Source organism: Camarhynchus parvulus, chromosome 1 (genome assembly GCF_901933205.1).
Source record: "Camarhynchus parvulus chromosome 1, STF_HiC, whole genome shotgun sequence".
Lineage (NCBI taxonomy): Eukaryota > Metazoa > Chordata > Aves > Passeriformes > Thraupidae > Camarhynchus > Camarhynchus parvulus.
In genome coordinates, this window is record NC_044571.1 from 96,627,050 (window position 1) to 96,653,840 (window position 26,791).

At 38.6% G+C, this 26,791-nt stretch overlaps 1 protein-coding gene across 4 annotated transcripts; it reads left to right on the top strand.

Annotated features, from left to right (window-relative positions):
* On the top strand, positions 1-26,496 carry CIP2A (cell proliferation regulating inhibitor of protein phosphatase 2A). 4 transcript variants are annotated; one of them, XM_030956587.1, is made up of 22 exons: positions 1-715; positions 1,692-1,839; positions 3,500-3,612; positions 5,519-5,613; positions 6,234-6,330; positions 7,277-7,399; positions 7,551-7,693; positions 8,443-8,518; positions 9,601-9,828; positions 10,305-10,464; positions 11,322-11,463; positions 12,253-12,352; positions 13,225-13,343; positions 15,811-16,003; positions 18,234-18,308; positions 18,392-18,502; positions 19,241-19,437; positions 21,268-21,377; positions 22,152-22,155; positions 23,177-23,259; positions 23,756-23,895; positions 24,938-26,496. In XM_030956587.1, the coding sequence occupies exons 1-22, from the start codon at positions 551-553 to the stop codon at positions 25,106-25,108; spliced, it is 2,793 nt and encodes a 930-aa protein (XP_030812447.1). In that variant the 5' UTR covers positions 1-550; the 3' UTR covers positions 25,109-26,496. The 4 variants fall into 4 exon arrangements, with proteins under 4 accessions (XP_030812447.1, XP_030812420.1, XP_030812429.1 ...); XM_030956560.1 differs by lacking the exons at positions 21,268-21,377; positions 22,152-22,155; XM_030956579.1 differs by lacking the exons at positions 1-715; positions 1,692-1,839; positions 21,268-21,377; positions 22,152-22,155 and adding an exon at positions 4,696-4,805.
* The last annotated feature ends 295 nt before the right edge of the window (positions 26,497-26,791 follow it).

Genomic DNA, 26,791 nt, shown 5'->3' on the forward strand with positions numbered 1-26,791 from the left:
GGGTCGCTGTGTGAGGGGATCGAGCGGCCGGGTCGCGGGGCCCCAGGTTCGGTCCCCACCATCGCCAGGACTCTGCTAAAACTTCCCCCTCCCGCGAGAGAGGCCAGGGAACCACAGGCGGGAGGGGTAGGCTGGCTTCTGGCCAGGCTTAAGCCCTCCCGAATAGGAGAGAAAAGGATCATGGGTACTAGAAAGACAGCAGGAAGGCGAGGCAGGGCTGCGGGCTCCAGGTGGGAAGCGACGGCGGCTTCAATCGGAGGCAGCCCTCCAGAGGCTGGGCGGCTGAAAGACTCAACTCCCCCCGACCACGCAGAGCTCAGCTTAGGAAAAGCATCCCTCTGGATCGCCCCGACGGCACAGGAGCCCTAAAGCCGCTATCACCGATCCAAGGCTCGCCCCGGATCTCCCGGCTCCGCCCCCAGCTCTCGCCGCCTGCCCCAAGCCGTTGCTGCTGCCCGCCCCTGCCTCCCTTAAGCAAGATGGCGGCGGCGGCAACGTCTCCCGTGCTGCCGCGCGGCGGCCGCTCGCGCTCAGTGGTCGCTGCGTCACGATGGCGGCGGCGGCGGGAAATGCGAGTGAGGGCCGAGTGGAGCGTCTGAGGGGCCGGGCCGCCATGGACCCCCCGAGCTGCATGAAGGCCCTGCTCCTCGCAGCCACGGAGTACCGCGCCGCCAAGACAGCGCATAATGCCGCGCTCCTGCAGCGCAGCCTGGAGGTGGGAGCGGCGCCCGTGCCGGAGCGCGGAGGGAGCGGGGCGTGGGGGGTGCTGTGGTATCTATTATTATAATGTTTTATGGTGTGTTTGTGTGTTTACAGAGGTGTATTGTGAGTCTATATACACCCAAGGCAAGCAGATAGTGTGGGTTACAGGGGACTTAATTTGTTATTTATCCCTTAAATTCTGGCCCGCATGAATCGTTTAGCAACTTAAAAAATTAGCGTGTGAATGACGAATTGGTTTTGCAGTTGGAGTTTTCCAGTTCCGTGCTACGTATTTAGACGTATTTTTACTAAGGAAGTGGATCAGTTCATTTCCCTGATCTTCAGGTACAGCTTTGTGTACAACTTATGTGGTGGCCTTTGAATTAATCTCCAAGTTACTTTTTCAAATACAGATTTATTTTAATTGCTTTCATTGTTTATGTGAGAGTATCTCGTTTTGCTTTCTTCCCTATATCCCTTGTAAGGAGATACAGAGGGAATACACAAAAGCAACATTATGTGTCTCCCATATGCAAAATATAAGTCGTGTCTAACTGTATTGGTGTAAAGGCATATAATTTTTGGCCTCTTCTTATGTAGGGTTCCCCTATCTCAGGTTCCATTTTTTCATCCCAGTCACAGAGTCCTCCCAAAACAGCCCTGACAGCCTCTGCAGATCCTCCCTGCGGAGTGCCACCTTTGGGTCCCTGTCCAGGCCTTTGGAAGGCAGGCTGATTGTGACGTGGTTATTCTTTCAAAATAAATAAACTTGCTACTTTCCAAGCATAAAGAAATGAAAAACAGTTTTTTTCCATTTCTGCCTTTTTTTCCCCCCTAGCACACGTGAGTATAAATGTCCCAGTACAATGACACAATTCTCAGTTTGTCAAGTAGGACAAAATCTATTTCAAGAAACTCTGTGCTTCGGCTTCCGTGTCAATTACATTGTTACAGTTGAGTGAGTAAGGTTTTTCTCCTTTCATCTCCAGGTTATCTCTGGACTGAAGCTTACCCGTTTTTTTGCTTCAAACCAGATTCTACCAAGTGAATGTCTCAGTTGCCTTGTAGAGCTCCTGGAGGACACTAATATAAACCCTTCTCTCGTCTTGTCTGTGGTTACTTTGCTAGCACAGCTAGGTAAGGTTTGCATCTGAACTTTTTATCTTTTGTCTGGACAAGGGAAGATAAGACAGATGCTGTCTTATCTGTCTGTGTTGTGGGTGATTAATGTCTTGGAAGAAGCATGAGGCATGAAAGATGAAGTATTTTTCATTGTAGTGGAGTGTTTGGCTAAGCTACCTATTAAGTTTTGCAGTGAGAAGGAGATTTGAAGTCATCCCTCTGAATGACAAAATGATCATGCTTGTCAGAATTTATCCACTGGGTAGAGTGAGAAATTATTCTCTTGTTATTTTTGGAGCTGGAAAAGACTACTTTTTTAATCAAGTGAGAAATGTGGCTAGGGCATGCAAGGATAGGGAGAAGTGGTATCACATCCTCTGTTGTAGTAACAATCAGTCAGGACTCAGTTTCCTCGTGCAGAAGAAGCCAATTCTTTATTCTCAGAACTACTTTTACACAGAGACCTCGTGCTAAATTCTGATTGGCTAGTAGTTTTCTTGCTCCTTAATTCATTGGTTAGAAAGTGCTTGTGTGTGTAGGTGTTAAGACTCTCCATCTACAGGTGTTTACATATATCTTTGGTGGATTCTCATGGGACAGATCTATTGTTTATGCGGGTGCCACTTATTTTTCTCTCTAAGAATAGGCTGTTATGCAAACAAATTCTCATTCTTAGGATTTCTTCACATGGGAACTTAAAAGCTACTGCTCGCTTTAGCTAGAATAGCAGGGCCTAAGCCATATTTTGTAAGACCTTTCTTTTATAACATCTTTTACCTGTCTGCAACAATCCTCAACTGTCATCACCTCAGGTTACCTCTCCCACTGGAGTGTTTGCTGGCAGTGTGGGCTCTCCAATAGCCTGGCCTATGTGCATGAACAGCAAAGAGGTTCTACTGCCTTTTGCTTGTGTGTTGAAATGCCTTTTTTGTTTTGTTTTTTTTCCCCTCTATTTCATGGAAATGGGACTTCATTGTCCAGGGAGCTCTGTGCTCAGAGCACAACCTACATATACAGGGAAAAATTATCCCATCATTGCTTAGTTTCTCATCATATATGAGTAGTTATTCAAGATCTGAGTCCTTTATGACGCTCCCTTGTTTATCTTCTCTCATTCATGGAGTTTAAACCTCTGTGAGTTTCCTTTTATGTTTTTGGAACAATTACTGTGAAATTATATTTGTTATAGGGTTCTGGAAAATTTTAAGAATTAAGTCCTGATGATCTCTTCAAAATGATGTCTTGCTCTACTTGTTTTGCTACAACTCTTTGAGGATTGCCTAAGCAGAACTGGCTGCTATTTGTTTATTTAACTAATGCTAGATAACCCTATCAGGTTATCAGTTTGAGTCTACCTTTCTACCATAGCATGAGGCAAGAAACTGAGCTCATTAAGATCTAAGCCTTTGAAGTGCAGGTTTCAAGATCTCAGAAATGAAACTTGGTAGGTAGGAGGTAGACTATTCTTTCAGTGTCCAACCATCTTAAGGAAATGGATTAGTGTTATAATTAACTGTGTGTCCAAAGGTGAGGTAGAGAGGCAAGAGCGTAGGAGCTGCCATTTGTTTGTAATTAGCTTTAAAACATGGGTGAAGAACTGCTCAAAGACATTGGCTTCTGCTTCAACTGGTAGCTAATACAACAGTTTCTTTTGATAATAATTCCCAAATTCCAGCTTCAGACACAGAGACTAGAGAAGCTCTCCAGGACACCTACAATCTGACTAGCGTGCTGGCAGGAGTGGTTCATCGAAGTTCTACTAATCTGAGTGACCCAGTCTTATTACAGGTAAAGGAACTAATGCTTCATAATGTTTGGCTACTGTTGCATAATGAGCATTATACTTTATGCATATAATAACCCTTCAAAAGCTCTATTGGAAATAATGTGTCAAGGGAAAGTTGATCTTAGCTGTGTACTTTGTTTGCTGTATGAGGTGAGTGTGACAGGAATTTAACAATTTATAAAGTTCTTTGTACTCCCTTAAATCTTACGGGGCTTCTCACCTGCTCTAATCAAAGAGCCCCTAAAAAATCCCACAAAGCAAAAATAACAGCCAACCAAAAAAATGCTGCTTTTTAAAAATTATTTCAAGAAGTCGTTGCTTGAGAGTTCAGAAGATTGATTTCCAGTTGAGGTATTTGGCTGTTTCTCCTGACATAAGCCATTTCATAACACAAGCCTGGAGATCATTTTGTCTAATCAGTACTTTGACAGGTAACTGTGAAGGAGTGAAAGGAAAGCTGTGGCTGCCTGTTTTCATGGGACGTTTGCAGAGCATGTGTGGCCTCCTTTTTTCTGGTCAGTGCTATCTGCCAGTGAATGCCAGGCTCTGTACTAATCAAAGCTTAAGTGAATGTCTGACTATCAGTTTGAACTCACTAATTTTAACCTGTCCTTAAAGTTTGCTTTGTTTTTTTCAAATATGCACAGGTTTTCCTCTAAGCTTTCAGCAAGTACTTGCTGTTTGCCTGTTGTCACTTGTCTCTCTTTGAAAAGCAGAAAATTAATTTACTGGTAGTCGGGTGGCTCTTGTTGTGTGGAAAATAAGTCAGGCATCCAGTAAAGATCTCTATTCCTGTGGTTTGTGTATTTCTCAAAGCACTAGGAGTACCACAAGATCTAGGGATCCAAGTGACTTGCCAGTCAATAGGAGAGATTTTGCAGTCACCAGATAGATCCAATCTTAAGACCTTGAAGCTCTTAGATATCTAAATGTTGAGGTTTTGTTTCAACTGCTAACCTCCGCTGTGATTTTTGTCACGTTTGAGTGTATTGACTTCGGTTATATGCCAGAAGAGGTGCTGTATGAAGGACTTTGCTACCCTTAGATCTGTTGGCAGTCTTTAGAGCAAACCTGTTTTCCTGTAGGCATCCTTTCTACAAGAGCTTGCAAAGTGCTTTTTTGGATTTTGATGAGACTTCTAGACCTTTCAATAGGACAAAGCCTGTTGATCACTGACAGAATGGAGAACTTGCTGGTAAGGCAAAGGTGGAGAATTGAATGTGATGACTTGAGAGGCTGACCTGGAACAGAGACTAGACAGAGCTAAAAAATAAAGAAGGTATTTATTAAAAGGCCTTAAAAGGATACACCTTGGGCAGTACGAGAGCCTGGTCAGGGCTACATCCAAGATAGACCCAAAATGGTCACAAGGTTTCACACTTTTATAAGTTTTGGTCTATTTACATATTGGGGTTAATTGTCCAATTACAGCTTCAGGTTGTGAAGTCCCATCCTCCATGTTTGCTCTCTTCAGTCCACTGTTGTTTATGCTCTTTGGGCCTGAAGCTGGTAACAGTTGTCCTTGGCTCCCAAGCTGGAAAAGGATTGTTTTGTCTATCTACCCTGTGAAGAGAACTTACTAACACTTAGTATAAGGCTCAGAGTTACACACTAAGGCAGTACAGAATCTGAAAAATATGAAAGCTAAAACTTAAGGCATCAAATGGGCTGAAAAGGTAACTCCTCAAAATAAAATCTTAATAATATTTTGGGGGTTTTACATACATACATCAGTATGTTAGGACATTACAATGTGCTTGCAGCAGCTTATGTAATTATGTTAATGTTAGAGTCTGAAAATTAATTAAGTTGTGGTGTCTTGATATTTGTTCTTTCAGTTTCATCTTTTGTAACATTTCTCCTGAGATGGTGTAGGAAAAGCATGTGAACAGCTTTCTGTTTCCTCAGGGTATTCAGTTGCTGCAGAGACTAACCTACAACGTTCCCATCTTTTGTGCTGGTGCCAACATCGATGGATTAATTTTGTTTCTAATGCATCATGTGTAAGTGTGTACTCACTGTCTTTTATGGGAAACAGCAAGCTAAGTTCCTAAACTTTCTGAAGACTATTAGAGTACTGTACTAACCTGGTGTCCAGAGTGAGCTGTGCTCTGAAGTTAGCACTTTCCTTTGTAAACCATGTACTTGTTGCAGATTGTCAAATGCAGTGATTGTGGGACTTTAAGTGATGGAATATTAATTTGGCTCAGCCCACCTCCACACCTGTGGGAGCAGGGAGCTAATAAAGAGAAAAACCAGGAGGAAATTCATGCTTGTCACTAGGAGCAGACTTATAATAAAAATTTGATTCAAGTGCTTTTGTAAGAAATCTAATGAAACTTATAAGTATATGTAATAAACAACCTCTGATAGCAGTGATCTCTGATACTTTGGGTTTTTTTCAAATGTGCTCAGTTAAAAGCTGCCCACACTGCATGGATTACAGTCTGAATTTTGCTTTGCATGGTGAAATGGTGTCTCATTAAAAAACAAGCTCTTGCCAAGACACAAAACAAAATATAAGTCCCCCAACCACCCAGCTCTCCCAGCCCCCACCCTACAATTTCTTGTAATTAAATTCAGGATGCTTCAATGAAAACATCTTTTCGGCTTTCCTTTTAAGTCAATCTACTGAAGATGAGTTAACAATACCGTGTTTAGGACTCCTGGCAAACCTCTGTCGTCACAACTTCTCTATTCAAAGTCAGATAAAATCTTCGGTAAGAGCTTTGCTTTTGTGTCATGATTCTCCAGCTTAAGGGTAAGAGTTAATTGACTCTACTAGGTACCTTAGTACTTCTTTAACACTTTCAGCACTTTAACACTTTCTGCTTATTCTGCCGAAGGGCAGTTGTTTCTCCCATGCTGGAGAAAATAACCAGCAGAACAGGAAGTTGGGTATCCTCTTTCCTTTGGTACATTGCTGTGTAATTGCCCTGGCTTGTATTATGTGTTTGGTTTTTGCAACTGTTCTCTGCAGCTGAAAAGTGAATTGAAAATTTGATCATTCTTCCATAGAAAAAACTAAATGTCATTAAAACATAAAGATTATAGGTGGATTTTTGATAAGCAAAAAGGAGATTTGCTTTTCAAAAGATAAATCAATAAAATAGCACTGATCTTCATGTCAGGGTCCTTGAACCCTCAAATACATATACATATCTGAACTGCTTGGTTCCTGTGTGTTCATAAATCAGTGTAAACATTTTATTTTTTAGTTCAGAAAGAGAAATTAAACTACATAAAAGCAAATGTTCTGTTTACCTTGGAAGAGGCAGGGGGCAAAAAAAAGGGAGAAACTATTGTCAGTTCTGATCGTTAATCTTAGAAAGGATAGGAGTCAATTTTCAGTGATTATTTTCTCTTACGGGCTTTAGCAAAATGACTTTTTCATCTTTCCTTAAAATAATGATGGAATTTCTTCCTTTGTTGGTTCTCTGTTGTTTTGGGGTGTTTTTTCTCATTTTTCCTTTTACAGGTTGAAAAGAGAACATTAACATCAATGCCAGTATTGTGCAGCAGAACAATGAAATAGCTTTCCCAGAGAACTGTTACCATACTAACCTTTTATTGTATTATTCATTATTTGTATGGCTTATGTATAAATATGTCAAACCTGTAAATTTGATGGGTTTGTAATATCTTTGTTTCTCCTTTTTGCTGTAGAATAATGTGAAGAGCTTCTATCGTACTTTAATAAGTTTCTTGGCCCACAGCAGTTTGACTATGGTTGTGTTTGCACTTTCACTGTTATCAAGCCTTACCCTAAATGAAGAAGTAGGAGAAAAGGTAAGTGTGTCTTTGAAGTTGTTTCTATTCTTAAGTTGTAGATAAAACCAATTGTCACACTGGCCAAATAAAATCTTAATTCCAGCTAGTTTTAATGAGCAAGACACCCAGCAAAGTATATGCCTATACATAATTTTCTTCTTCCTTCCAGCTCTTTCACGCTCGAAATATCCATCAGACATTTCAGTTAATATTCAATATTGTTGTAAATGGAGATACTCTAACAAGAAAATATTCTGTTGATTTACTCATGGATCTTATGAAGAACCCCAAAGTTGCAGATTATCTTACCAGGTATGGCTCCATTTCCTAAAAGTATTTTTCCTAAGTTCTAGTTCAGTTTCTTTGCTGTATGCTATTTGAATTCTAAACCAAACACTAGGGGGAAAAAACCTCAAGATGCTTTTTGAATGTTGCTAGTTGATTATGATTATAACTGCTATATCTGAACCTAAAGGGTTGCTGGGTTACTAGTTTGACACAGAATTGTGACTTAAAACCTGTTTTTTTCATTGTCACTGAAGGAACATTAAATACTCTGTTCTGTAATGTTTGTAACGTTTTGTCTGGACAGTGTTGGTAGTCAGACAACAAGATGAGTAGCTATCCTGCCTTTTACAGTGTTATATAATCTCGAAGTGGAATAGTATGGTTGAAGTTGCAAGAAGTAATAATTTTATTGGGGGAGGTGATAGAGTGGTTCTGTGGAGAGCTTGACTAGTAGTTTTGCAAAGTTTCCACTAGCCGAATTTAGGTTCTGATTTTCAATCTAAATGAAGCAGCAAACATAGCTGAAAAATCATAGCTTATTTTAAGGAATTTGCTTTCATTCTTAGTGATAAATAACTTTAAATATTTTTAATGCTTGTGCTCTTAAATTATCAAAATTTAAATAGAAATTATATTATCAAAACCATCACTGTACTTGAAGTGTTTGGGGGTAAGAAGGAGAATAGGGCACTTTCATTCATCACTTGGTGTAAATGTCTAAATGTGCTGAAATTTCAGTTTTGTAATTTTTTTCTTCTCTATGCATGCTATAGGTACAAGCACTTCACCTCTTGCCTTGGTCAAGTATTAGATCTTCTCCATGGAAGGGATCCTGATTCATCATCTAAGGTATTTATACTTTTTCTGTTAAAGGCTGAGGCTACATTCCTAAACTAGTTTCTCTTCTGTTATTATAAATAGGTTCCTTGTGTACAAGGGTTGGTCATGAAATACACTGTCTTCAGGACTCTTAAATGACCTAGAGAATTCATCAGGTTTATATTTTCTAGTTATTCAAAAGGCTGTCAGGTTGAATTTGTAATGTTGGGGTTTTGCCAGATTGTGTCTGCTTTCAGGCAACAGATGTAAAGGCAAAAAGCCAACATAAACACCTTTTGTGCTTTGGCTATTAGAAATTTGGCATCTACCAGGAATGCAGTATATCCCACTTTGCTCTCTAAACCTTGAATTAATACTACTCAGACTTCAGCTGGTGATCAGGGAACCCTGATGCTAATCCCAAACGTGTAGGAATAAGTGTTCTTGCCTTAGCTGAAAAAATAGATGCCACTTCTGTTTAAGCAGTGAGCTGTTACATTCAGTTTTGTGTCGCTACCACCTTATGTAAATGAAACATTGGCTATCTGTCACTAAAGGCTAAAATATGAAATGTGAAAATGTTGGGGCTAAATATATCTGTGAAACAGATCTGGAGCTTTTTTCTATGAATGTGTTACACATCCTAGTTAATAATAGATGCTACTATTTCTCTCTGTGTGGTTTTGCTGTTGTTTATTTGGTTTAGAGGGGCATGTTGACATGGAGCTTTCCAGGGTGGTTTTCTCTTTGTGCATGCTCAGAGAATGGATGTGCATCCATTCCTGTCTCAGAATGTTTTTCTCTTTGACTGCTTTCTTCATGCTGAGTGTATACATGTTTGTACTTTTACTGTATCACTAGCCAGCAGTCATGTCAGAAGAAAGAATGCAATACACTGAATACTGTCACAAGCCTTCACCAGTCCAATGAACTGTTTCTGCTGCTGACTTGGCTTTAAAGAAAGAAAATTAATCCTCAAAAAACTCAAGTGCTAAAAGGAGTTGCATAGAACTTGTGTATCTCTTTAGACTTATGTTATGGGAGCTGCAGTTTCTGTATAAGTTCTTGATTTAAAATTTAAAAGTATTTGAACTCTTCTTCACTTCACACAGATCTTAGAGCTGCTGCTTGCCTTCTGCTCTGTGCTAGAACTGCGTCACACCCTGCGGCAGGCGATACTGGAACCAGCTGGCTTGCCAGCCTCTACAAACACCCGACTTGTGACTAGCTCAAAGAGTTTTGAACCATCTGTTGCATTGGTGCACTTGTCAAACCAACCATTGGAAGGCTCTGAAGACTGTTCAGGGCTAGCATTGCAACTACTCAAAGAGATTTTTGAGGTACCACGGCTGATAACTGAGTTTAAAGAGCTTCTTAGTAGCTCTTATTTTTAAATTATTTTTAAGCAACTGGTATAGTTTGACTTGAAAAATAGCACATACAAAAATGCCTGTAATAAAGTTCATTGTATAATAGTTATGTTGGAAGAAACATACTTCATAAAACAACCATTCTTTTAAAGACATGCAGTATTTTAGAAATATGTCTGTGTTGTAAGTGGAACAGTTTATGAAGTCATGAGGTAGGTAGAACACTATCAGAGTTCCTTTCTAGGACTTACAGAAATGAGGAAGTTCCCGCTGTTTCTGTTCCCTGTAAACTTCCTCCTCCAGTATGATACTGTTCAGCCATCTTACCCCTGAAATAGCAAGAGGCTGGGAAAGCAGGAACACAGACTGGTGCAGGAAGGGGTAGAGTAAGCTCGGCTTCCTTGTGTTGTACTTTTCAATATTGATATAAAATGTCTTTACTACAGGATGTTACCAACAATAAGAATGGTAAATCAGCTGAACACTTTATGGATCTTTTGCTGCCTGTTCTTCTTGATCATCTTCAGATGCCAGAACAGAATGTGGATGAGCTATTAGTGAAGAAAAAGTGTGAAAGAATGGTCAAGGCTATTAATGTCCTCACAAATATCCTTTTAATGTGCTTCTTGGCAACTGATGTATTATTCCTCCACCATGATCTGCTCTAAGATATTAAAAGGCATGTTCACCTTGGGTCACTTTAACAGCTTCTAATGACAGTACCTGCCCTAATTTTACTTAGGAGTGTCATCTTGCGAGATCTAAAGTAGCTTTCTAATTGCTGTGAAATTGTTTTGTAATACAGTGGTGCAGGATAAAATGTTGTGGCTATTCAACAGAACAGAAGCCCTTTGCAGATCAAAAACAAAGATGAGTGTTTTCCATTGAAATTGTGGGGCAATTTGGGCAGCCATCTTCTTGACCCATTTAGTATTGTTGCCTAGCTAAGACAAGTGCAATTCCCAGCCAAATATGATACAAACTTAGATAAGAGAAACTACAAAAAATAACATGGAATTATACAGTTTTACACTCCTCATTGAGTCCTTAGTGTCAACAGTAAGTTTAGTAAGGGGGACATGACTGCAGGATGTAGTCCTGCATTTAAGCTGAGTTCTGTGGAGAAGTCTCTGCTGGCTCACTTCTAGGTAACTGAGTCTCGTATTAGGGACTGCCTGGTCCCTGCCTTTTGTTGACTATGCTTCTTTATGCCACCCATTTTATTAAGGTTTGCCTTCACTTCTGTTTCCAATAAGTGTATGTATTAACTGAAAAGTGAAGCTTATTTGATTTGTTAGGCATGAATTAATTGCTTTATATTGTTGGATATTACAAGCATTTTTAGAGGCTCTTGTGTTTTGATGCCCTAGCTTTTGTGCTCTAGCCTTATTATTATAAAATATTGCCTTTTGGTGCCAATACCTAGGCATAGGTATATTGAATTTATTCTTAACTCTGCCTACTGCTCTGCAGAGATGACACACTGAAAATGCATGTCTCGAAGGTGCTGACTGCCAGCCAATGCACATGTCTGATAGAACACCAGTTTCCTTATTGTGGGATTGATACTGGCTTTGGGACAAAATTGGTGGACTCTAAAATGTGGTGAGCACACATATTTATCTAAAATCTAATTAGACGTGGCTAGAGTGAGAGTTGTGGTATTGTTGCAATGGAAAGAATATAGTAGTTGAAAGTACGATTTAAATCAATATTGATATTAAACTTGGTATTTTGTGGAATAAAAAGTAATCTTGCTGGTCAGTTTATTCAGATAATGTTTTTGGCATAAGCTGGAGATCCACTTATGTGGAATAATGACCTGAAACCCCATGCAGTAGTTCAGGCTGATCCAAGTGAAAGCTTACTAGAACTGCTCATGGCATGTGATTTCTCATTTTGATTTTATGCAATCAGAGTTCCAAAATATCACACATCACTATGGGGGGCCAAAATTTTCAGTTGTTGCACTGAAAATTAAATGCATGGTTCTTTCAGCTCAGTGTCATTATAGCTAAAAGTCAATACAGTTATAAGTTAGCTATAGCTTATAGCTTAGCTATAGCTATAACTTATAGCCAGTTTCACTGGCCAAAACCCAGTGAAATATAATTGGACCTATAATTAAACCCTCCTCACTTTCAACTGGAATTGGTGTTTTTGGTCTTCACTGTTGCCATCCTTGACATGCTGGAGAAGCTCAGGCACACATCCAGGGAACTCAGTATGATCTCTTTGGTTCTAGCATCATTGTCTTGCTAGATATATTTATTTTCTTTGTGAAGGTATTTGTTAGGGTTTTTTTAAATTGACTGGATTTGTCAGTGCTGATTTGACATATCTCACCTTTTTTTTTCCCCACCCAATTTGCTTTTCTACTTGGATGTTTAAAAGCAAACTTGCTACTGATATTATTTTGAAAACACTTGATCTTATGAGCAGATTGCAGCAGGATGTACCTGGTATGAAGGTCAGCTTCTACAAAATGTTACAGGTATGATTTTAAAATGTTTTATGAAATGTGTCTGTGAAATAAAGCGTCACTGCACTACAGTAGTTTTAGTTATAAATGTTTTGCATGGTTATCTCTGAAGTGGTAAAGCTTCTAGGAAAGTACAGTCCCTTATGCACAATTCCTAAAGGTTGTGTCACTATTCTTCTAAAATAACAGTAGTTTGCTTTTACTCTAGTCATTTGTTTTGGTAATGCATATGAAATCATATTTTAGCTGCCTGGTAAGAATCATCCTTTTGAGACTGCATTATGACTGCAGTTTAAAGGTAGCAAACTAGAAAACAATTACCACAGCAATACAATCATTTTTGGGTTTGGTTACTGTTAAATATGTACATCTAATTTGGAGCTTTGCATGGCCAAAACAGTTTCTGGTCAGATGATACCTTAATTTATTACTTTATAGATGGAAAAGCAGTCCAGAGAGTCAAACACTCCTTGTTGTTTTGGAAATTCTTCATTCTAGAATGGGAATTGTGTAATTTAATGGGTAACAATGAGTTGTACAGTCCACAATTAATCTTTATAACTTCTGCTAGTGACCTTTTATGTTGAGTATCAAGCGCTTGAAAACTTGCAGGAATTAACTAGCCTCTTTACCTGTTGAGTTGCCTTTAATTAAAAAGTGATTTCAAATACTCAGAAGTATAGACTACTTTTAAAATCACATGTCTTCCGTGGACTTCAAGCTCAGAAACTTAGAAGGGCAAACTTTAAGAAGGTAACTGAAGTTTTGAATAAAGCATTTCTGTGCTCATGAGCCTTGTGATGTTTTGGTAGTTTGTGTTTTGTGGGGTTTTTTGTTGTTGTTGTCTGCTGTGTCTTGTTTTGACCAAACTAATTTATTTTTAGGATCAGCGCTTGATTGCACCTTTGACATTTGCTTTAACATCAGACCATGGAGAGCGAGTCCAAGTGGGGCTTAAAATACTGTTTGAGGTTGCACCCTTACCGGATTTTCCTGCCATAGTGTAAGTATTTTTGTGATACTCTGGTTACATTTGACATTTTTATGAGTTTAGTGATATTAATGTTTTTTGTAGTACTATTTTCAGCTCATCAGACACAGAAACTTTAGAAAAATTGTCTTGTTTCTGCTTTATGTGCACTTACGAGACCACAGTGATCCTGCAGAGGACAGAGGAAGCCATCGCAATGCTGATGGTGTTCATTTTGTCAGATCCTAGAGAGCAGAGGAGCAATTGACTCCTGTCCCTTTGCTCATCTCTCTGAAATCTGTGCTTGGAACTTAGGGTGCATCTGACTGTCAGATTTCTCTCCAATGAGCTCTGTCAGATGTGTCATTCTTCAGTTCCTAAAGTTTTGCTCACCCTTTTGCAGTATCTTCCAAGAAAGAACAGATTAGGCTAAGACACAGGCAGATGGCAGTAGTATTTTAATAAGGTGGTTTAAACAATGGAAAAATTATTAAGAAACTCTGGTGAAGTCCTTATTTCCACAGATGTAACAAAATACAAAAAAAAAATTCAAATTGTATCACAACCTGGAGTCGAACCTAACAGATATCAAGGCATCAAGAAAGACCATTACATCAGCAGCAAAAGCCAGACATGAAAATGTATGCCTTTCTGCTGAGTGAAGCAGGGGACCTGTTGACAAAAGACATGGAAAAAGCTGACATACTGAATGCCTTGTTTGGTCTTCACTGATAAGGATTCCCAAAGGCAGAGCGATGTCCCTGAGAGCAATGGGAAAGCCTAGAAGGAGGCAAGACGTACTCTGGGTGGCACAGGGTCAGCTTATTGGACATCTAAACTAACTGAGTATACAGAAGTCCAGAAGACCTGACAGGATGTGCCCTTGAGTGCTTAGGGAGTTGCCTGTTGTCATTCCAAGGCTACTCCAGAATGCCTTGGAAAATTCATGGTGACTGGGACAGGTTCCTGAAGACTAGAAGAAAACAAATGTAACTTCTATCTTCAAGAATAGCAAAGATGATCAGTAGCACCCTGAACTGCACTTGGAAGAGTCCTGATGACAGAGCAAAGGAGGGCATTCCCCTCTGCTCAGCTGTGGTGAGACCACACCTGTAGTGTTGTGTCTAAGCCTGGGCTCTCCAGTGCAAGAGAGATACAGACATCCTAGAGTGAGTCTAGTGAAGAGTTTGAGGGATGACCATGTATTACACAAGGTGAGACTGCAAGAACTGAGCTTGCTTACTTTTGGGAAGACTTGCAGGCTTCTTACCAGTGTGTTGAAATGGCTGATAGAAAGGAGCAAAAGAGACAGAGCCAGGCTTCTCAGTGGTATCCACTGACAGGATAGATGTAGGCACAAACTGAAATATAAGAAAAAACCTTTTCTTTAAATATCAGAAAAGAAACCAAATTACTGTAAGGTGAGGTCAAACTGGAAAATGTTGCCCAAAGAAGTTGTGGAGTCTTCATCCTTTGAGAGAGTCAAAATTACAAGACATAGTCCTGGGCAACCTGCTAAGAGCAGGAGAGTTGAACTAGGTGGTGTGTAGATGGGTCTCTTTCAATCTTAATTGTTCCATAATTATATGAGTTTGTGAATATAAGAAATATTTTTATAGTAGCCAGTAATGAATAGTCTGGCTGAAAGAAGAAGGATCTATAAAATCAAATGTCTGGAATTGTACAATGGAACAGCCAAATAACATGTCTATAAATGCAAGTTAAAAATAAGCTATGCTCGCTTAGGAAGCAATTGAGACAGCACTTCAGTGAAGTGGCTGGGATAGCTTAGTAATTAAGGAATTTATCAAGAGCAAAAAATTTATAACTGGTGCCTCTAAAATCAGCTCTTGATTTATCATTCTTGTTTGAAACATGTTATTGGTACCTGCCTTGAAAATACAAGCCACAAATTACATAGAGACGCTTGAATATAGGTGCTTTTTTCCTAAGCTTTTGAGTTCTCTTTCCTATACAAATTTAAACAGATTGCACTTTTATCTGCATACTTAAATTTTGGTTAAAACTTACAAAATCAAATGTGTTGTATGCAATACAGTATTGTAAAATAGAATGGCAGACAAGGAAAAACTGAGGTTTACTGGTTGCACTCTGCCTTTTCTTGATTTAATCTTATTTTTATGCCCAATAAAAATTCTTACTAATGCTTTCTCCATCTTCTTTGATACAAACAGTGGCCTAATTAATTTGAATAATAACAGGTGAAATAACCTGTTTCTCAGGTGCATAAGAGATATGATCTGTTGCTCAAAAAGAGCTGAGCACTATACCCTTTCTGATGAGATTCTGTATTTGTCTCTAAAAGTTAGCCATGATACATTTTTTTCCCTTTTTTCTGTACCTCTGTCCAGTTTGAGCACATTCCCAACACACGTCTTTGTAAGGTGTGGTAATGCAAATGTGACTGTACATCTCCTCTTCAGTCCTTGCAATGCTATTTGTAGCAGGTTGTGTCATTAATAGCCTCATGTTTATACAGGCTGGGTGAAAGCATTGTAGCAAATAATGCCTACAGACAGCAAGAAATACAGCACAGAGCAAAGAGAATCCAAATGCAGTCTCCTGTGATCAGCACTACTTCAGTGAGGTGTTCTTCATCCTATCCTTCAAGTAATGACTCCAAAGCTTCAAATATTGAGGAATTAATACAAAAACTTCATTCTGGGCTAGAGGTTAGTAGAATTTTTATACTCTTGTGAAACATTTGACACTTTTTTTACTGGAAGTGATGGAAATGAAAATTCAAGTGTCAGACTACTGTATGTGGAACAGTTAAGTTTGGTTTAGATTCCTGTCTGTTTGGAATGGGCTCTTTTTACTGAGCTCCTGAGCAGAATTCAGAGATGCTATATTGAGCTACACCTGAAGGTAGGGCTCCTTACTGAGGACCCTCTCCAGAGGGTCTGCCCACAGTCATCTTAGCTGTCAGATGCAGAGGCAGGAGCCAGGTACAGTCCAACTGCTTAGACTTGCAGGGACACATACAAGGAACCTCCTCCCTCTGCTTCCTAAGAAATAGCCTGTTATAGAGTAGAGATGCTGTGCTACTTTAGAAAAGTGTGGTGCATCTCTTGTGTGCCTAAATATGCATACTGACATTCTCCTTTTGTTGGCTGTAGCTGACTCTAGCATTTGCAGTTCAGCTTTTGTGGCCTTCTTGGAAAGGTGCTGTTATTATTTCAGAAGGGAGTTTTTACTTCCCTCTGTAGCAACTTGCATTGTGAATGAAACACCCAACCAGAAACCACATACCATGTGCTGCTTTGTGGGGCATCCTGGCAGGTACTGAATATATCTCCTCTTTCCCTTTTCTGTTCAAAGCAAGTTAGCTGCTTTGTAGCTGCTTAAGACTGAGAGATGGATTGTTGATTCTATTTTCTTTTGGCTTAAAAGAACAGTATGCAAATTGGAAAAAGAAATTGAAAGTTTCTTGGTAACAGCTTGATATCTGTATGAGTGGTATTGCCTCCAGCCTTAGCTTTGCAATTCTTATCTCTTTGTTGTAACTGATAAAAGTGAAACTCAGAGAGGTACCAGTTAGCTAGCAGAGAGCTACCATCTCAGAGAGATGCCAGAATAACAGTGAAAAAGGTCAGGTGAGTCTTCCTTGGCTTACTTTTTACTCTGCCACTGGATGCTCCCATTGATTGTTCTTTTCAGGACTGCATGACAGTCTGTGGGTGCATTGCTGTGTTTATATTAATGTAAATCAAAGCTAGCACAGGTGCCTACACAGCACTAATGCAGCAGCTTCACAGTAATGTGACAGATTGTAAACCTGCTTCAATTTTTTTTTAGGGTGAAAGTTGTTTATGAATTGTTGAGTTATTCTTTTCTTGGACCTTCTAATTAGTAATTCAAAAGCAATATACACATTCACTCTAAAATATCCAGTACTTGAGCTCTGTCTGTGTATTGTGTGAAGCTCAAATGCTTGTATAAACATAATTGAGAAAACACTTTTCATAGTATCACTGTTCTGAGAGAGAATGAAGGGAATTTCATTCTTAGAGCTTTTCTTGGAGTCATTTCTATCTCCTTTAGATATTTTAAGTTTGCAAGTAGGAAAATAAACTACTTGTTTCATACTTTAGGGACAGAAAAATGAGCTGAGAACTGGAGCTACACAGGGTCTCCTGTTAATTTGCAAAAAGCATTCATACATAGTGGTTCAGGATGCTGCAGGCTTTTCTGTAGGTGTTCAATGTATGGACAGCTGGCATAGTTTGCACTTAGTTGTGCATCAGCATCTGTGAACAGCTGCTCAGAATGGGTGTTATAGCAGCACTGCCTAAGAGAAAATACCCTGAAATCTAAGTAGCATTTTCACTTGACTCAGGCATATACTTTAATAAACACTTAGGTCTTGTTATGCCACCATGGTGCATTTCCTCTAGTAAGTCACTGGGTTAGCACAGTAGGCTCTGTAGGTCCTCAATAGTATCCTTTCCAGTATCCTAGAAAAACTTTCCTGGGCCTTTTCTCCAAATATGTATGTTGAGAAAGCAACAGAGTATAAACAAGGAGTTTTAACCATATGCATTTTGTGCTGTTAATCTTAGGGCAGATTATTTTAGGTGTCCTATGAGGGGCCTGCTAATTCTTCAGCAAAGATTGAACCAAGGGGAATGATTTTAGAATGGTGATTTTATCTTTTTATAGTTCTGGACTGATAGTGTTCTGCAGATGAATCTTATTAAGCCTAACCAGTTCAATTGCTCACAAACTTTCCTCAAGGGTGAGGTGGATATCTTTGAGTAGATAGCCTCAGACACAAAAATGTGAATTCAAAAAGTCTAGTGGCAGGGGGTGTTCACAAAACTACTGAGCTCTTTAGTGGCACATTACCTGTGTAAGTAAATTGAAATTTCCAGTATCAGTAATTGGAAAACGTTTCCACAGATGAAGGAGCCCTTGGCTGATGTGAGGACATCGGACATAATGGATGTCTACGAGCAGAAGCTATTGGCATTAGCAGTGAGTACAGCCTAATGTGCATGGGGATGCTGCAGTTGGTACTTTCAGAAAATGTTAATGAGGAATGTTCTCTCTATATGCAGTCTAAAGAAATGAGGCTGCAGGATCTACTGGAAGTAAAGGCAGTAGCTCTGGCTCAGGCTGAGAGGCTGATGGCTCAGTACCGGTGTCAGAGAGCCCAGGCTGAGTCTGAGGTAAGTAGAGGAACTTCAAGGTGGGACTGAGTAATGACTATCTGGGTAGCTTTAACTGTGATCACATGTGAAAACTATACTGCTTACCTGTAAGCTGTGCTTGCAAGTTAAAGCAGTCCTAAATTTCATCATGAAAATCCTGTTTTCCTCTGGCCTGTTCTTTGGCACAGTTTTCTTTATTGTCATTTCCCTTACAGGATGTCAACAAAACTACCCTACTCTGCTTATTGTAATTTGCTAGCCATTAGTGATAATTCAGCAATATTAAAAAGTAATAAACCCCCTTACTAGAATTCTCTGTCAAATTTGCTGGTATATAAAGAACTGTTTCCTGTTTGTGCCTTCACTGGTCAGAGATGAACTTTCAAATAAAGCTGCCTTTTGTGGGGTCTGTGTTTGGGCTGCACATTGAAAAGTGAGAATAATTTCTATTCTTTAAAGGTTACATTAAAGATTGTGCTCCTGGTTACTAAATCCACAGCTAAAATGTATCATCTTTTACTTTGTTCTTCCCTCTTCCCTCAGATTGTCTATAAATGGAGCTAAAGGAATTTAGTGAACCAATTAATTTGTAGTTAATATTAGGTGAGGGAATTTATTCTCTTAATGTAGATGGTGACATTTTGGTGTTTGATCTATGGCCTCAAACATGCCTAATACAACTGGAGAAACAGAATTCCCTTTAATGTATGTGGCTTTTTTTTTTCTTTTTATTTGGGGGTGTCTTTCCACTCTAAGGCAAGAACTCTTGCTGCAATGCTGAAGGATGCAGAACGAAAAAATGAAGAGCTTAACGATTTGCTGAAGGCTCAACAGGTAGAATCTGAAAGAGCACAGACTGATATTGAACAGCTCTTTCAGCACAACAGGAAATTGCAGGCAGTTGCTGAAGAACATGAAATACTAAAAAAATCCACTCTTGATCTCCTTCAGAGGTAAGACATGTAGGATCTCTAAACAAATACTTAATTTGAAAAGAGTTCTGATGTCCTTTACTGTGCTAGGCACATTAGAAGAGCAACATTACATGCTGTGTCATGTTCTTAAATGAAAAGGTCATTATTTTTTCTTCTGTATGCTTGTCAATAAGGTCTTTCAGGAACTCAAATTTATGTTACATTTACATACCTAAATTTATTAATGTATTAACATTCAGCTTTCAGTGGAATGAGAACTGAATTGTAGGTGCTGAAGGTCCAGTTCAGGAAATAGCACAAGCTTTCTATAAAAAGAGAGCATTGTTCTCTAAGACACAGAACTAACAATGCTTAGTTTCTGTTAGCATTATACCATGCTCTCCATATCTGTCTTTGATCTTACAAGCTGTCTTGATGACATGCTTGCAAGAGTTCTGGAGAAACAGCCAATATCAGTGTGTTTGCATAATGTAGGACTTGGTGTTGTTGGTCAAGTCTCTACCAAATTTGACTTAAATTAGGTAAAAATGAGGTATGGAGGAAGGAGACACATTGTGTGTCCTGAATTATTTATAAGCATTATTTCTTTGGGATCTTAAGCTAAAAAGAATTGAGACACGCAAAGAACATAAGGATAGAAAATATTTGGAATTAGAACATGCTTTGGAAGAATAAAGGCTTAAGAGAGCTTTGACTTCTCAACTCATGAGCTGACACTAGGTGTCAGCAAGACAAAGAAACTGATAACATTGAGATCAAGTTTCTTGTTTAATAACAGGAGCAAGCATTATTAGACAATTTTGAAAGCATATTGCTGCCAATAAAGGAGTCATTGAGGGAGGAAAATGTATAAAACTTTTTTCCATTACTAGATTTCTTGAATAAGTGCCTCCATTTTTGCTTGAATTGTAGACAGTCATACATTTTGTGAACATGTATTGTCTAATTCATGGGAAATAAATCAGCCTCTGTCTAGGATCTAACAGTTTTAAATTCTCCAAACTAGGAACAAAACTTTCTAATCCTTACAATGTGTTTCTAAAGCAAAAACTTACTTTTTAAAACAACCTTCATACTTCATATATGCTCTTTCTTAAAAGCAATCAATTAACTGACACCAGGGGATAGAATTTGCCTTTCAGTAGGAAGGTAGGAAAATGTTTGCTTAGAGCATGAAATCTGCCTCATTCACCTGTATTAATTACACACTGCGTTGTCTTCAGTATGTTCAGTTTTTAGTATCACAAGACAAGATCATAGAAGATCATAGGGTCCCTTAAAAGATGACTGACATACACAAACTATTATAGATTAGCTCCTTGCAAATTTCTAAAGGTATTTATAGTTTTGTCAATTCCTAAAGGTTTTCTGCTGGAAGGAGATTGCTTCCTGATCATTAATACTCAGGATATGTAAGAGATCCTTTGATGCTTTGCTGGTTTGTTTGTTTGTCTGTTTTCTTCTTCCAAGTCAATCATTGGAACAGGCCGCTCAGGGAAGTGGCTGAGTCATCATCCCTGGGGTATCTAAAAGATGTGTAGATGGGGCATTTAGGGACATGGTTTAGTGATGGACTTGGCAGCGCTGGATAAATGATCTAAAGGGTCTTTTCTAACCTAAATGATTCTATGATTCTAAGTATGTTGATTTAAAAAGAACAAACCCAAAACATCAAAACACACTAGCAGCCACCTGTCACCAAAAAACACTTAGCTGAACACCCCTCTTCCAAAAAACACCTTGCTTATCACTTGAGTGGGATGATCGCATAGATCATATCAAATATTTTTATTTGGCAATCTATTAAAGTAAATGCTCTCTTCAAAAGCAATTACATTTCATTTGTAGGTATGAAACAACTGAAAGGCAATATAAAGATCTACAGATTACATGCAATTCACTAAATAAACAAGTGGAAGCAATGTTGAAACTAAATGAATCACTCAAGCTGCAGATCCGTTCAGTCTTTTTAAAGCAAGTGAAGCAGTAAAACTAAATAGCACTTTAGTCTCAGTTTTTCAACTGTGCTTGAAGTAACATCTGAGAAGTGAAGTTAGCCAAAGATGCTTCAGGGTTGGTTTATACATTTATTTTTGATGAGAATCTGTAGTACTGACTTAGGTTTATTTTATTTGCTCCTTAATTGGTTGGAGCAGTTGGTGAGGGAATATTGACAGACTTCAGCAATAGTATGAAGAGAAAGATGATGACCCAATTCTTAGGTGCCCTTGGGAGAGCATGGAGGTGTTATTTTGGTTGTTGTTGAGTTCTTAAATGCTTTTATCATGCAAAAATTTCCTTGTATTTTCTTTTAGCCTGGATGTTTTCTCTTAATATTGTCAAGTTGGGAAAAAAAAAAACGATAAAACAACCAACCCTACTAAATGAACACATTTGGAAGTTACCCTAGAAGTCATGATGGGTGGTATTCTGCCTGTGGTATAAAACATCTTTTTCAACTATAAAACTAGTATTACCTATGTCTTCTTGAAAAGTAATTGTAATTTTTCATTTTTGATGGCTTAAAATACACATCTGGTGTACCTTTCACCAGTGTAACTAAGGGAATATAGGCTCTTGATAGATTTTATTTAATACATAATTTTCAGAAGATGTATTTAAAATATGTTCATAGGCAGGCCTTGTATTCAGTTGAGAAATAAAATGCTGTTCTTGGCTTTACTTGGAAAGTTCACTTCACCCTTCCAGGCTCTTGCCTTGTCAGTAATCAGAGCAGTCCAAATCACTGCCTTGAGTTCTGATTCAGATGGAAAATTTTCATACTGATGCATTAGTTTGCTACTGAACAAATTTGGCTGCTTACATCAAATGGTGCAATATGCAGCTCAGGGTAATTGAGGAGGCACTCTGATGAAAGCTGACCCTTGTTAATGCCAGTCTGGAGGAGCAGTTTATTATATAGATACTCTTGAACTGCCACAGAAAAGGAGACACAGGAGATATATGTCCCTCCCTCTTGCTAGAGGCTGCAGCTTAGAAACTGGTAGATAGGAAGTGGATAAACAAGTAAACAAAAGTGACAGCAGATGCCATCTAGGCAAGGGAATTGGCAAGTAGAATATGCCTTAGAAATTAGTCTGGCTGGTAATGGAAAAAGTAGCGTCAGAGAGTGTCAGCTGCTCATGTTAGAGCTGTACTGCTGGTAGATGCCAGTACCTCTGTATTAAATGAGTGTGGAAACGGAGGATTACCCAAACTAGTGAGAACTGAGGCAGGCCTGTACAAAAGCTTTGTCACTGTCTTATGGTATGGTCACTTTTGAGTCTTGGGTGACAATCCAGGAGATGTTCAGAATGCTATTTTTTGTGTATAAATACAGGGATAATACCTGAAACAGGTTTTACTAATTGGATTGTCTCTTCAGGAGCATAATAAGAGCTAAAACCCCAGATCCTTAATCATAATGGCAGGGAATTTTTACTTGCATTGAATGCCAATTTTAGTTCTGCCACAGTATTTTGAATTATTTGTGGCTGTGATCAAAGGCATCAGTTTCTGGCCTTTGTACGCCAGGTATCAGCCTTTTCAGTAATTCCTACCATGATCAGAGAAGGGCAGTGACTGGGTCATGGTGGCAGGAAGGAAATAAGATCTATCTCTGCTCACACCATGCACATTCATAGGTTTGATGAAGCTCTTGACAGTAATAGGAAATAATACAAAAATCATTTTAGTTTCTTAGGACAGGGAAATGGTGGCATTTTAATCATTAAAATTTATTTCTCTGCACTTTTAGGAATGCTGCACAGTTAGTAGAAAGTGAACATCACAGAAATGAATTACAGCAGCAGCTGCAGGAGAGAGATGGCACAATAGCAAGTAAGTCACCTACCTAAATGTCACTGAAGCTAGAGAAATAACTGTATTAACCAGATATTGTTATTATAGGCTCTAGATAAGGTGCTATATCTTAATGAGCAACTTGTAAACCTTAAAAGTTGGGCACAGATACATAATTTAATAATTGAATGAAACAAATACAAATTTTAATATTTTAGAAAGGATGCATGAAGTTGATTTCCCAGACTTGACTGAATCTCTGCATATTGTGTCCCTTCAGGATCTTCTTGCAACATGTCCATTAGAACTATTTTCTGTATGAAATGCACATTAGAAGAGCTTAATTTAACTCTCTGCAAATGACTGGAAGCAACTTCTAAAATTTATCAGTAGGTGGCACTACTCAGTAATTCAATTAGCAGCCATGTTGAGTCTAAAAAAAAATTAATAAAAAAAGCCCCTTGTTTCCCGGGCCAATGCAGTATCTGTTTTCTAAGTTTGATATCTGGTCTTCTAATTTGTTCATTCTCTTAAGCCTTGCAACAGAATATAAATGTTCTGGAAGAAAAAATAAAAACTCAACAGAAAGAAAAAACAGATATGGAACAAACTATCGATATTCTTAGAAAGGAATTAAGTGAAACACAGCAAGCAAGGGAAGAACTGAGTGTCAAGGTAAGGGATTACTTGTGCCTGCATTCCTGAGACTGGAGTTTTAGGTATCTGTTTAAGTGATAGAATTGGTAAATCAGTACTTTGGTAGCTGAGTACCTAAAGACTCTAGAGTAGCTGATGTAGTATTGGACAAGAACAAATTCTCTCAGCTTCAATTGCGTACCTCTTGAGTTTTAAGTTAGGATCAAGTTCTAATGAGACTTCTTGTGGCATGGCATGTGAGTACATAATGTTGTTGGGAAGGGAAAAAAACCCACCAAACCTGTGGCATAATGTTAAATAATAAAATGTAATTAATTCCTCTCCACTAGTTTTGACTACTGAAAATGTAGGTCAGCTTGCTCTCCATCCCTTTCTCACATTGAATTAAGGTACATATGTATGCACCAAAATGCATGTGGGGCTCTTTTGATCATTGAAATTCTAATAAAAAAACATTTTTATCCTCAAGAAAAGGTGTCTTTTTTTCAAAAGAGAGATTACTTTGGCTGTACCAAGTCAACAAGATAAAGTTAACAGAAAAAAACGAAGGAAAAAAAACCTCACAAAACTAATCCCCCAAGCTTCAGTGCAGCCTTACTTGACTGCAAGACTCCCTCTAAAATCACAAAGCCTAGATTCATTTTACATGCAAACTGATCAGCAAATGCAAAGTGTGCAGTCTGACAACAAAATTTACTGTGTTTTCATTTCCTGGAAATGAATCCTTAATCTCTTCAGGCAATGTTATCCAGTATATAGCAAATATTTCTTTTGTTCTCAGTAAATATTTACTGTTGCGGTGCTTGAAATGAAATGTAGATGGTAGCACCATAACGAAGGAGTTGGTGCTTTCCGATGGTATCCAACATTTTGCAGTGTGGCAGTAGCTGTAATCACTCATGTGCACCAGCTGAGGGAGATCTCTGAAACAAGCTTGTCATTTTAAAACTGCTTTTTAAATACTTGCTTAAGTTCACCACCAGGCCACTCAGCTTTCACTGTATTATGTGTTTTTCCATTGGTAATAGAGGAAGCTATAATATTTTGTTTGTTTCTACAGGCATCTTCTCTGGAAGTTCAAAAATCCCAGTTAGAAGGATGCTTGGCAGAAAAAGAAGCGCTCATAAATCTGCAGAAGGAAAAACTGGACATACATGCCAGCGTAATTGCAGCGATTCACAAACTAAGTGATGGCAAGCAAAGTGTAGAAACAGTGAACCTCAGTTTGTAGGGCTCCGTTTCCTGTGCTTTACCAATTCTGTTACGTGAGCTAAATTATAGGGGTGACTGCCAGCTTTGTACAGAGCACATGCAGTTTGGTTGCCTTTTTGCATAATGCAGTTATTGCTTAGAAAGGTCAGCCACAAAAAAATGTTATCAGAGCTGCTGAATTAAGGGGTTTTGTTGGAGATTTGCAAACTCAGTTAGGAAAGTAACTGTCAGTGTAATGGGTTAAAAACTTTTAATGTCAAAGTAAATTTGCAGACATGGGTGCTTTCCCTTTAAATGCTTTGGTCATGGGGAAGGGGTAAGTGAATGTTGGGAGGGTTTTGTTGTTTGGGTTTTTTTCCTCCTTTTCTCCCAGAAAGTGCTTGAGTAAACAAATTCTAGTAGGGAATGCCAAGCATGTTAATAACGAAATTGATAAATGCCAGTTTGACTTTGTCAAATGGTGGAATGGGAGAGAGAAGACATCAAGCTGCTCACCAGAGTAAGGTGGCAATCAGGTACATGTCTGCAGAAAATGGTAAATTAATCTTTAGCATTTATGTGACAGAATCCAGAGTATATAAATATTGATTTTTTTTTTTCTCCCACCGGAAAAATATATTGTTTCAGTATGCTATTCTAAGCCAAGTGTAGCGGAACTCTGGGTTGCATAGAAAATAAATGCATGAACACATCAAGATATTTTGACAGCATTTCTGTGTTATTTTGTGGTAGTGTTTTTCCAAATGGTATTGAATAGTGGCTAATGGAACTACCAAATAAATTGATATCTGTTTAAAATTTTATTTAAAAAAGATAATATGTTACTCTTTACTGTAAAAAAAAAAAAACCTGGAGTTTTTTGCACTTCATTCATGCAAAGAAATACCTATGTAAGGGGTTTTGCTGTTAGGCATCATGATATTACCAGTTCTGTAATCAAAATAGTTCTGTAATAAAGTTCCCAGAGCTGTTTTCATATTCATGTTATGTGCCTTATCCACCACACTATCGGACTTTTTCTCCCTTTCCCCACAGGCTCTCTCATTTAGTGCAGGGAGTAGCTGGCACCAGCACAAAAAATAGCTCCACAAGAGTTGATTTTTAATTATCTGAGTCATGTCAGGTTGTCAATTGCATGTTCTACAAGCAGAGACTTTTGTGCTGTCTTAGTTCCGAGTACCTTAACATCTCAATATAGGGGACTCCAGTACTTCTTATCTGAAAGTAGCTGCCTTTTATTCTACATTATCTGGAGAAAGTTTTCCATTTAACATGTGATTCTGTATGGCTTTGTATGTTATTTCATTAATGCCTAAAAATACCCTTAAACGTATATTTATTTTTCTGCACTATGTGTTTTCTGTGCTGTCTATTTCACTTTTGGTGTACTTACTGGGAATGACACAATAAAGGGTTTGGAGTTGATGCTCTTCAATTCATCATCTGTTGTGTGTTGTCTTCATTTTAGCACTCTTTAGATTCTGCATCCTTTGATCTTTTTCTATTTCCCTGCTAGTGGTTTATTTTAGGCTTTCATTTTCCCCTTATTCTCCATCTCTTCACCTCTCTTTCACCACTCATTCCAACTGACAGTGCCTACCATTTGCTTTTCCTTGGTGAAATCTCTTTTATTGAAATTAGGAAGCTTTCCTTGTGTGCTGTTTGGATCTATTAGTAGAGTCTTTTCCACCTCTGGGATAAA